The 13,066-nt window shown below is 40.7% G+C and overlaps 1 protein-coding gene across 1 annotated transcript in view; it reads left to right on the plus strand.

Annotated features, from left to right (window-relative positions):
• mtap (methylthioadenosine phosphorylase) overlaps positions 1-13,066 on the plus strand; it is a 36,734-nt gene extending 23,668 nt beyond the window's left edge. The window contains exons 5-8 of the mRNA XM_034015027.3: positions 1,405-1,507; positions 2,587-2,826; positions 11,246-11,368; positions 11,844-13,066. Coding sequence (XP_033870918.1) covers positions 1,405-1,507; positions 2,587-2,826; positions 11,246-11,368; positions 11,844-11,882 — 505 coding nt within the window. The 3' untranslated portion in view covers positions 11,883-13,066. The remainder of the gene's footprint in view (positions 1-1,404; positions 1,508-2,586; positions 2,827-11,245; positions 11,369-11,843) is intronic.

Raw genomic sequence — 13,066 nt, forward strand, 5'->3', positions numbered from 1 at the left:
AAAGTTATCTTTTTTTAAATTATTATTTAGATCTTTTTGCACAAATAAATAAACCTCATTGCCTTTTGAGTCAGATAAATTAGTTGTAATGCAGTTTTTTTTTTCTTTTTTTGTGTCCAATGTGGTAATTTATTTATGTATGTATATTTACAATTGGCATGTAGGCCGAACTGTGGCTTTCGGTAATTAATAATTTAACTGTAAACACACAATTGTATAGATGGAAAAGTTTGTCATAGTAAAAGGGCTCATCCCCACACAAGAATGCTGCGGTTCACTCTGTAATAACTTACTGGTTGTAAATCCATTGAATCTATCTTCCTTTCGTTGCATGTAATTTACTTTAAAAACAGAAATACTGGTCTGACAACATGGTTGATGGGTTGTTCTAAGTATACATGATCTATTTTAATAGGCATTACAGCACCAGATATTTCTTTTCTAAAATGGTTACCCGCTATGACAGAACATTTGGTATATAAAACACCTAATTTGCAAGCTGTTGTTCCCCCAACAGTCAGCGATGTTTCCATTCCTATTTTCCCCATTGAAACATTTGCAACCATTACAGATAAATTCAAAATAGCAACAGCTCACAATGGATTGCTACTTGGTTATATCAAATCCATTGGTAAGAAAAGCATGAAGCAATTGTTAACCACATTTATTGAGCTGTTAGGTAGTAGGCATACTTTTTTATTACCATGTGGAAGGGTGGGGGTATTCACTGACACAGGAGTCAGAAGATTGTATTTGCAAACACCGCACAGGTGCCCAGTTTTATTTATTAATTTTTTTAAATTTATTTTAGCCCACAGATCGTGTTGTTGTCTGTGGCCTGTATACCGGCAACGGTAATCAGGACCACAGGTTACCAACACAGGTAATTGCCGGCGCACTCACAGGTGCTCAAAAATAATAATGAAAACCAGAGGTGAAATGAAAAAGGGAAAATAAAACACAGTAATAAAACTACAAAACAAAAGTGCTGCTTACGCAGTGCCCCCACTGCCGATATGCCGGTCAGCTCGGGTCTCCGTCCTACGCTCTATGTCATTGCCATGATTGACAGACGGATCTTACGAGACTGCTGCCCCCTTCCTGCAGAGCCATGCGTGCGCCAGACAGTCAGCACAGACATCCCCTGTTACATACCATTAATTGTGTTTTAATATTATTCAGAAAGAATGTTGGTTTGAGGCTATGCCACAATTGATGGTGTATTTGATACAAGCAAAGCGCTAGTAAAACTTTAAATAATCTGCAAACATGCGTGAAATATATTGATGAGCGTTGTATCCAAATAGATAGTCCGTGTGTGTATTTATCTCACTGGTATGTGTTTTATAAGGGGATATTTTGGAGGTTTGTACATCAGCGTTGCTTTTCTTTTCTTTATAACAGGACAACAAAAAGACATCAGACCTTTTATGATGGGAGCTCTACCAGCCCTGCTGGGGTCTGTCACATTCCAATGGCTGAACCCTTCTGTAACAAAACAAGAGAGGTCAGTAATCATGACAGAATTTTGCACCTGAACGAAACCTTGGCAGAATAGGGATCGCTAACCTATGTGTCCTGAGCCATACCTGGCTCTTCAAATGATCAAATATGGCTCTCTTAGTCATTCACACACAAAAACAAGAATATTTTATTTTAAGACTGTACTAGTAGCATCCACACAAGTGTACTGCTGCTTGATTGGTAGTCATCATCACATACTGCCTCGCTGTTCTTTTAGGTCCACCTATCCTCTGATCTTATTGGGGTTTCTGTTCCTGGAGTCTGTTTTACCATGTATAGGGTTTGATTTTGCTACAACCACTGGCTCTTTGCAAACCACATACTTTAAATTTCTATTCAGTTTGGCTCTCTGGGGTAGAGGATGTTAGTAACTAGGGTTTGATACTGTACACCCATAACTAAAAAAATATAAAATGTTAGTATATACACAGTAGTAATACTAAAATACATTTCTAAAAATGTCTATACTTTACACAGTGCTGAAAAGCGTCTGATGTAAACTCAGGATGTATTTCTATACTGTAAATACTAGTATTTCTGCCATTTATTTAAATTGTTTTGTTTAGGTTTCTTATACGTGGAGCAACATTCATGAAACACGCAATTGCTGCTAGTGGTATATTTAAGCAATAATATATGTATGCAGGCAAATTGTGGATTGTGGGATGAGACTTGAGTTATAGTATCTGGCCACCTCTATCTTTCATGTACAGTAGACTGGTGAGAAGTGCTTTGTTATTTGCTTGTTTTAATAGTCATTTAAGTGTCAAGTGTCATTTTAACTCAGGATAACAGGATTTGGAATCCCAATTCAAGTGAATAGCAGAGATATTCCACTTATAATACAATATATAAAAAATGAATGTTGCGTAACATTGCTTTATGCAGTGCAACATTAACCCTTATCACCTAACAGAAATCACTGTTAATAATCAAGTTATTCTATTACACATTCCATCATTAAAAAACAATGTATGGCTTTTGGCCTGTGGTGTTGATGTAGGAACCATTTTATCTACTTACAGCTTGCCTTCATTTTAAATCAATTGCTGTCATGCTCAGGTTCTGATAGAGGTGGCAAGGAATCTCGGAATGAAGTGCCACCCCAAAGGGACCATGCTGACGATCGAGGGGCCGCGTTTCTCTTCTAGGGCAGAGAGTCTGATGTTCCGCCAGTGGGGTGCTGACGTCCTCAATATGACCACTGTTCCAGAAGTAGTTCTAGCCAGAGAAGCTGGCCTCTGCTATGCAAGTATTGCTATGGCAACAGACTATGATTGCTGGAAGGAACATGAAGAAACGGTTAGTTATATCGATTTTTTTAATATATATACATTACCAAGTATACATGGCTTTGCCACTTAATTAGGAAATATTAGGAAATGAAGCAGACAAATCATGAGAATGCAATGGTTTAGTGAGTTGTCTAGTTAAGTCCCACTGGATCATATTTACTACAATCTCAAACACAAACCAGAACTCTTTACAGGGTTTGGTCTTCACATATGTCTGGGCTAAGAACAGGGGGTGGGGGCTTATTAGATAAACACTCTCAAAATGGCAATCATTTTATAGTGGCAGTGGGGGAGGGTTTTTTTTTATTTTATTTTTTTATTTGGGTGGGCATGGGACCTGTAAAGGTTAAGTCATTACATGCTATGTTTTTTTTTTGTTTAATTACTGAAGTGTACTGTTGACACTGTATGTATTTGTCTGAACCTTGTTATACTTTGTTTTTGTTTGCAATTGAGACAATAATAAATAATATAACATGCAAAAAAAAAAAAAAAAAAAGTTACTAGAGCACATAATTCTCGTTTGGCCCCACTTCAGTGTGATGCAACATTGATGTGTTGAGTTTTATTTAGATCTGCTGACGGCATATAGTGTTTCTGCCAAAACAAAATGTACTAATGAGGGGGGTGGGGGGCTGGGCTTTCATTCTGCATACAGGCGATGGAATTTAAATGTAAAATCCTGTGCAGCTTAAAAATGTAAGCAGCAGACCAGATAAACCCCTCAAAAAGACTAGTAATAGACCCAACCCAGTCTCCTGTCAATCTATGAAGGTGATTATAGAAATTGGAAGGACCTTCTGTGGCAGTTCCTGTGGGGTGGGAGGGAAGATAGGGAACTTGGGGGTGGAGAAACATTCTTAAGATGCAATGTTATAATTAATCTAAGATCCTGCTCCAGTGCTTTTACACATTCTGAAATTGTATTAATTTGGACAATGTGAGCGATTATTATGGTAACATAACATTTTTGGGTGACCTCAGACCAGTACTTGGGCAGCAGTGTGGAGTAGTGGTTAGGGCTCTGGACTCTTGACCGGAGGGTCATGGGTTCAATCCCCAGTGGGGACACTGCTGCTGTACCCTTGAGCAAGGTACTTTACCAAGATTGCTCCAGTAAAAACCCAACTGTATAAATGGGTAATTGTATGTAAAAATAATGTGATATCTTGTAAGTCGCCCTGGATAAGGGCGTCTGCTAAGAAATAAATTATTTATTATTATTTAGTACTTGCATGGGACCCTGAAAATCAGTTACCTTTCAATTCGAAGATGACCAACAACAATACTTTTGGGATATACCTGCCCCAGGTCAGGTATTTACTGAGCATTTTTATGTCAAAGCTGCCGATAGGCCCCTCCGCATTCTCTTTTTTGATTCTTACCATCAGGTAGGTAAGGTAGGTATAACTAACCTCTCCAGTTTCATAGTTGTATCTTTGTAAAAGAGCTCTCACTTCGAGTTTTCTGATAATTCCACGGAAAATATTGTTGGAAGTCGGCTTGCCACTTCCCGGAATCAGTAACTCGGTTTCTGAGGACTGAGCAAACGATGCGCAACTGCGCTCCGTTTTAAAATAAATATATAAAAAACACTCTTTATTTCAGCAGAAACGCTGCTGTTTGTTTTTTCCTGCTCTTGCAGCAAAAAACAAACAAACCAAAAAAAAAGAGAGTGTCGCTTCCTCCACCGGGGCCCAGCGCTGCCATACCCTTGTCAAGTTGACGCTGCTGGGCATACCTTGCCCTCCCACTCGGTGTGTGCTGCCAAAAAACAATACAAATGTTTTTGTTTACCCTACCTTCAGCTCTGCTGTGTGTGTCTGTCGTTTTTTGTAAACAAAAAAAAATAAATTACCTTGCTTCTGTCTCTCTTGTTTATAGGCCTGTAGCTGTGCTCCACGCCGCTATAAGCTTTGCGCTGCCTTGGCTGTGTGACTCACAGGCCAGGCTTATACTATTTGTAGGCAGCAACCTCTGTGTTTACGCCCCTGGTGCTTGGTGCCTTCAGTTGAACCGGGGACCTCCTGGTTACAAGCCCTTTTCTTTAACCACTGGACCACACAGCCTGCTATTCGGCCTCTCCTTAGCCCCTTGCACGTTTTCAAAGTGTGTGGATGCCATCCTAGCTCCCCTGCGGCTGCAGGGGATCAGGGTGCTGAACTACCTGGATGACTGGTTGATTTGCTCTCTGTCGCAGGAGAGAGCAGTGATCCACATGTCAATCATGACAGAGCATGAACGATGCCAAAAGCCAATTAACACTGGTGCAAAGTACGGTTTACTTGGGTCTCCGGCTAGATTCCCTTACAATGCGAGCCTACCTGTCGGACGACAGAGTGGCCGCCATTCAGAACTGTAGCCCTGTTTCAACAGGGATCCACAGTACAGTTGGTGTTGTGTCAGAAACTATTGGGTCTGATGGCCGCAGCTTCATCAGCCATCCCACTGGGGTTTCTCCACATGTGCCCAGCCCAAATGTGACTCAATGCCTTCCAGCTACATCCCAAACGCAACAGACACTGTCGACTGATCATGTCTCGCATATGCTGGGAAGCCCTACGCTGGTGGAGGCAAGCCCTTCACCTGCGAGAAGACGTAAGGATGGGATTAATCCACAACCATCAGGTGGTGACAACAGACGCGGGTTGGGGTGCAGTCTGGGCAGGCAGAGGAGTCCACGGATCCTGGTCGGGCCACTGGACATCCCTGCACATAAATGAGCGGTCCATCTTGCTCTCCAGCACTTCCTCCCAGTGCTCCAGAGGAGACATGTCCTTGTCCACATGGACAACATGTCTGTGGTAGCATATGTCAACCACCAGGGAGGGCTATGGTCCCTGGGGTTGCACCGCATAGCGTTTCAGCTGTTGACCTGGGCAAAGAGGCACTTGCTGTCCCTCCGGGCTGTTTATCTCCCAGGAGTGGTGAATTGGGCGGCAGACCTTCTCTCCAGGGAGGGTCCTCCTCTGTCAGAATGGTGACTCGGGTGGTAGAGCGCATTTGGGAACAGTCCTGGAGGGCTGGAGTCTCTTTGCCACAGCGGAGACAACTCGCTGCCTTCTATGGTTCTCCCTCCACCACTGTGGCGGTCCACTAGGTGTCAACGCCCTAGTGCATGAGTGGCCCAGAACGCTGTTATACACATTCCCACCAATACCGCTGCTCCCGGTTTCCTAGAGAAAGTTCGGAGAGAAGAGGCAACAGTTCTCTTAGTGGCCTCAGGAGAATCTGGTTCGCTAACCTTTGCCAGCTACTGCAAGGCCAGCCCTGGGAGATCCCACTGTGTATGGATGTCCTCAGTCAGGTGAGAGGCACTCTGGCACCCAGAACCAGCCAAACCCCAACTATGGTTCTGGCGCCTGAACAGGACCGTCTGTCTGCCTTAGGGCTCTCAGACGTGGTAGTCAGTACACTGCTGAATCCTAGGGCATCCTCCACGAGGGCACTGTATGCCTAAGTGGAGATATTTTCAGAATTGGTGTATGACCAGAGGTCATGACCCCATTTATTGCCCTATAGAAACTATCCTACAGTTTCTGCAAGATCTGTTAGAGGAGGGCAGGTCCCCCTCTAAGCTGAAAGTGTACCTGGCAGCTATATCTGCATGCCATGTCCCCATTGACTCAGTTTCCCCAGGCACTCATATTCTGGCGACCCGTTTTCTAAAGGGTGCTCAGCTGCTACGTCCTCCTAGAAAGGACGCCCTCCCCGAGTGGAGTCTGGATGTGGTATTGGAGGCTCTCGCTAAGGCCCTGTTTGAGCCTATACATTCCGTAGAGTTGAAATATCTCTCTATGAAGACAGCCTTTTGTTAGCCATCACCTCCACTAAGCGGGTTAGTGAGCTACAGGGTATCATTGTGCATGACCCCGCTTTCCTCCCTGTGGTGGTTACGGCTTTCCACTTGAACTAATTGGTGAAACTAAAGGCTTTCCACCCCCCTCCTTTTGCTTCGAGGGAGGATCGGAGATTGAATTTCCTCTGCCGGTTCGGGCATTGAGAAGCTATGTGGACAGGACGAGAGCGCTGCATCAGTCCGACCAGTTCTTCGTCTGTCATGGTGAAAGGACCCAGGGTCAAGCCCTCTCGAACCAGCAACTGTCCCACTGGATTGTGGACTCAGTTTTGTCTGCATATACTGCTGCCAACCTATCCCCTCCTGGGAGAGTGGCCGCGCATTCGACTAGAGGAGTGGCTACGTCATGGGCCGGCTTTAGAGGTGCCTCATTGACTGACATCTGTACTGCGGCTAGCTGGGCTACTCTATACATTAACCAGGTTCAACCGACTCAATGTGGTAGATCAATACATGCCTTCATTAGTAGGCACAAGGGTCCTTGAGGTTGCACGCTCACACCACGGAAATTAGTTCAGTGATAGCGAGACATCCCTCATCTGCTGTCCACTTATGCTCCCTTTGTATATCCCTTTGATATACTTTCCGAAAAGTATTGTTGTTGGTCGTATTCAAATTGAAAGGGAACGATAGGTTACGGATGTAACGACCAACAAGCCTTGCGAGGTCGCATCACTCGCATTCACGGCTTCGATGCAAAAGACAATGCGGCGTCCGCGGAGTGACTACTTAATCCCTCGGTAGGCGGGACCGAGGACGTCACTCCCCGGAGGGGCCTATCAGCAACTTTGACAATGCTCTGTAAATACCTGATTTGTGGCAGGCATATCCCAAAAGTATTGCTGGTGGTCGTCTTCTCTTTCAGGGAACCAGGGTTACATTCATTTTCAGTGATTTTAATAAATGAGCACCTGCTGGCGAATACTAAAAGGATACAGCACAGTAATGCAATACTCATTGTTATGGTTCTAAAGTCTTTAAAACGGTACTATAAATGGAAAAAGGCTACATTAAGATACCATTGAAATCTGTAGCAAACAGATTTAAATGTCCAGGAAAACATGAGTTAACGTAGTGCTTGTTTTTTTTTTTTTTATTTTAAACAAAATGCATTCGTGCAGCTTGCTCGGTCATTCAGCCTCCCTTTAGCGTGGGAAAAAAAACCTGCTTTGTTTTAAAACTAAAATGTTCCAAGTAAAATTGCCCCTACTTTCTTTTGAATCTGCCTCACGTATATAAATTTGTTGGTCCATCAACTTTCCTTTTTCTGTGATCAGCACCCTGCTTATCTGAGTGCTTATCTGGTTGCATTGTACACATGGTTGAGTGATTGCATACTTCCGGCTGAAAGTGGGGTGTTCGGTAGATGGGTCAGTTCATAATTTTGGTGATTGTAACTCTGAGGTTCTACTGTAACTGCCTAAATAAAATAAATTAAAATAAATGTACATAATATAATTAAAATCAAAATCAGATGGCTAGATGGAATACCTAAACCAGTGTTTGAGTGTGCACCGTGCTAATTTGAAACTAATTTTGTGTGAATTGAAAAAAATTAGTAAACCTTTTTGCACTGTCTTCTGGTTTAAAAGAAGTACTCCAACAACAGATAGGGTGGCACCTGTGTATTTTTATTAATTTACAAACCAAATGAAAGCCTAACTCCACCAAGGAGTGCTTAATTAAACTTTTATCAGTTTTAACTATGAAACCAGACAGCTACGCCATTTATCAGTGACAAAACATAATACCTTTTTTTGTTTTTTTCTGTAGGCCTTTCACCCAGGCCTTAGCCTTCATACAGACAGCAATCAAGCTGTTCTGACCTGCTATATATATACACCTGCCTGCTTAATTACAGGCAGGTGTTTCTAATTAAATTAGTGCCAGGTGTAGTTCATCCTGGCTCACCCCCATGGTAGTCCCATTATCCTCCAGGACTACACCTTTCCTTGCTCTTCCCCCTACACTGCCACACTGTGTAGAAGGAAAGTGTCGGGTATACCAGCAATAGCCAATAAAAACATGAATAAATCACGAACTGTATGTATTGTCTGGTGCTCTATTTGTGAACGTACTGCTTTTGTAACACTTTGCTGTCTGTACACTGTAGTTTTAAAACTATTTATTAATCTTCTAAAATCTTTTATGTTGGAATGGATCCGTATAAACAAAATGCTATACTTTACAATAACTTCATGATTGCCCGATGTGCAATTAGTTTACTACCAGTTTCTAAAATCGACTCTCAGGTTTGTATTGGATTCAAATCGTCAACTGTTCGGTGCTACTCCTTAGTACTGCACAGGGATGGAAATAAGACTCCTGTTGCATAGCAGTTTCTACCCTTTCCATGTTTTAAAATGGGCCTAATTAGCCACAGGAATGGATCTAACTGCTATGCAACAGGTATTTCCATCCCTGCTGCATCAAGATGCAAAAGATTGTAATCCGTAATGGAGAAGGATATATCTTGAGAAAGGAAGATTTGTCTTTTTAAACAAATGGATATATTATTCAGTATAAAACCTGTACATAGCCACAGTTGTATTATAAAACAAAATTGTTACAATAAACAAGAAACTAATTCTAATAGAACAACATTTTAAAATAAAGGTATCTGAAATTGAATATACAAAATTGTGAGGCATTCGTGACACGTGCAATAGCATAGCCTTATAAAGAAGGAAAGGGGTTTTAGTGCTTAGAATCTGTCTTCCTAGGTTGCTATCGGATCCCTTTCCTAGTTCCTGCAGCTGACCCAGTTGCCGATCCCTGAGTTCCACTCAAAAAAATACCACATCCTTCCTTTACCTTCTGTACTTTACCCCCTTACCAACTGCCTGTGAACTGCCTGCCTGCCAACTGAGACTGAGTCCCGTCCCGTCCCGTCCCGTCCCCCCCCCCCCCCCCCCCCGAGCCTTGCAAGCACCTGTCAGGTATGCGGAAATCAGCTGATCCGAGAAGGCATCTCGCAGAGCACAGAGCTTTTTTAAATGTGACCCGGTGAGCCGTCTGTCTACGGGCAGAATTTGTTTCATTTTATTTGACTGGACTTGGATACAAATGCCAACATGGACAAACATGTTCTCAGGCTCAGAAGGGTGACTGGAAAAGATATATATATTTTGTTTTTTCTTACCTATAGTGTTCAGGTGGCTAATACAGTCCTGGTGGTGGCATTTATTCACTAGTAAATGTAATTAAACAATATCCGCATGGCATAATTCTGAAACAATAATGTTATTTTGATTACATTTTATTCATATATAGTTACTAATCAATAAAGCAATTGCCAACACTGTTGTGGGGCAGCACTCAAAAATGGTGCATTTTCATTTTAATCTTTTACCTGATAGTTTGATAGGGTACTGCTGCACCCTGACACAAGTGGAAGCTGTGCTTTACAAATGATTTCACTGAGTAGATGAAAACGTACTTAAAGACCCTGATTGGAAATAAATATATTGGACTTCAAGCAGGACAATCGATTTCAGATAATCATTTCTACTTTCACTATGAATAAGTTAATTAACAATTTTTTTATATGGCATGTGTACTTTGTATTACACAGTAAACACATCTAAATATAGAATAAATGAAGCCACCAGTGCACGAACTTGTTATCTTGAGATCAAACTCCTTCAAGAAGTATTTATGATACCTAGTCTGAGGAGAACCTTTTAACTCCTATTTCAATCAGTCAAACTTCTAGTGTGTGTTTTCTTGGTTTCAGAAAAGTGGAACTTAAGTACTTGCATTGATGGATTCAATTGTAAACTGCTTTAGTGTTTTTGTGTTTTACTCCTTACCTCCTAAAGTCATCCATTTCTAATAGCTCCAGCTTGCATTGGAAACCAACCTAATACATAACATATGTTCTCCTTGAAAAGCAGAGACTAGTGCAAAGTGAAATTTTGAACTTCAATAAGCTTTACACTATGCATGAGTGCTATAGGGAATAACCATTGTTTTAAAATTCTTTACCATGCTTTACTATGGTTTTTACTTGGATTTACTACACTTTTCTATGCTTTTTATATGGTTCACTGTTAACATTTGCAGGTCCTGCAGTTGTAATTTTAATTTTATTGTAACTGTAGATTCAATCTTTTTCAAAGATAAAATGGGAAAGTTCAGTATAAGGTCGTACAAAAAACAATTCAATTATCCTAGGATATATATATTTTTTCTGTAAAGTTACAAGCGCTGAAAGAGTATGATCTATGAAGATGTCCTTGATGACTGCAGGCATTTGGGAAGCTTGTAAAGTACTATAAAGATCCACAATCAGTGTCAAGGTCAAGAGAAAGCTTGCACCAAGTCACTAGGTTCCTGATGTTAATCTCTGCCACCCCTTCACGAAGTGCTGCCAAGTACTAGTCAGTCTCTACTGACCAACAGTCTTCCCTCCAGTGCATTCCTTGTATGGTAGTAAAGCACAAATATACAGTATGTACTGGAACTTGAACAATAATTGTATATTTGATTCAGATGTGTATAGATAGAATGTATTGATTTAAACATTTTGTTGATTTTTTAATTTGTTTTATGTTCCCCAACCTAGGTTTGTGTGGACAATGTGTTAAAAACAATGAAGGAAAATGCAAACAAAGCTGCCAGTATTCTTCTCACTGCTATACCATATATTAGCAAAATGGATTGGACAGAAACTGTAAAGAACATGAAAGTAAGTATAAGAAGTGTTTCAATAGTTAGCACTCCCTCCAGCACTGTAGCATTGTGGCTTCATGAGTCTTCAAGTTAAGAGCTATGACATCGGATAATCAGCTGTACTTTCTGCTGTGCAAACATTCTATTACAGTATATTAAATATTTAAGCATACATTTCATATTTGCAGGATCTGTTCACTATTTGGGACACTTCCAGTTTGGGTTATTTTTGTTTTCGTTTTTTGAGGTTTTCCAATTGTAAGGGCCAGGTTTCTGTTTTTAGTATAATTGACAATTTAAGTATTTTTTTTTTTAAAATAAATCTCTCAAACTTTGAATGACCTAATTTTTATGTAGGTGTATTTAAGTTGTATGTTTTTAAAGGTTATATTTTAAATGTATCAAGCAGCCTGTAATGGAACTAACTCCATGTTATTCTGTTTAGAACATGGAATCAGTCATTTGTATGGTGTTTTATTTGTATTTTTCAGACTGTAGTGCAGTGTTCAGTCATGTTACCAAAACACTGAAATGAAGGAACCAGCTGAAGGGAAACATTCAAATCCATAATTGCCACAAAAACCAAAGGCTGCTGGACCATCAAACTTGTATAACCTTAAAGAATATAACTGCAAAAACATGCATTGCTTTGTTTTTGCTTTATTTGTGTTACAATAAATCGCAAGGATATTGCATGTTCTTATTTTTTATATTGATCTAATTGAGACAGATATATAAAGTATCAATTAGATCACGTTTTTCGAGTATTACACTGATATAGCCCTCAAGGAGATTTTCAAATGTATCAAGGACAGAAAAACCTGGGAACTTAAAAGTAATCGACTGGTTTGATTCCATTAACCATGGACTAAAGAGGCCAAATGTTCCTACCTTACAAGTGTATTGCAACTAGTATTACTGGGATTTTCTTTTTATATTGCTGTTAATACTCCAGTTACTCCATGTCCTGCTGCTTTTTCATTATTTTCAGTTACCATTTTCAGTTTTCTTTATACTACTAGAATTGTATTGTTCCAAACATCTTAAAATTCTTCTGATATGCAAATGTAAACAATAACATCTGTTTCTTTTTAAGTTTGCACATCAACTGAAAAACACTTTAAGTTTGTAAGTGTTTGTATATGTCAGTTAACCTAGTAAACATTATCAAACTGGTATTTCCAATTACTTTACTCCCGTGTTTCTCCCAGTTATCGCCACGACAACTCCCCACAACAGCTTAGGAGAATTGAAGATCAGTTGGAGCTCTCCAATCCCATCTCCAAATCAGTCGACTCTTTCAGCCACAAACTTTAGAATGCCACAAAATACCAACCCCTGCAGGACAAAGGAAGATGTCTGCGCAAGCGCAATGGATGCCTGGCCAGTAGGGGCCACTTTAGGGCAAATTTAACAACCAGTAAACAAGCCTGTGGCCCCCTCTCCTTGTGGGATCCCTGTCCAAGAAAGACAACTTGACCTTGCCATGACAAAAACCAGCACTCCCTTTCCACGAACTGAGGATTTTAAAATAAACTTGTGGAATACTGCATTTATTATTTTATTTTATATGTTCATTATCACATTTTTACTCTTGCACAAATAGGCTTGAACAACCACCTACCTTGCTTACCAAGGTCACACGGGAATAACGAGAAACTATTGTCCTGTTGATTAATAAATGCCCTCTGGGATATATTTGCCACACACTTAA

The sequence above is a fragment of the Acipenser ruthenus genome, chromosome 2 (genome assembly GCF_902713425.1).
Source record: "Acipenser ruthenus chromosome 2, fAciRut3.2 maternal haplotype, whole genome shotgun sequence".
In the NCBI taxonomy this organism is placed as follows: domain Eukaryota; kingdom Metazoa; phylum Chordata; class Actinopteri; order Acipenseriformes; family Acipenseridae; genus Acipenser; species Acipenser ruthenus.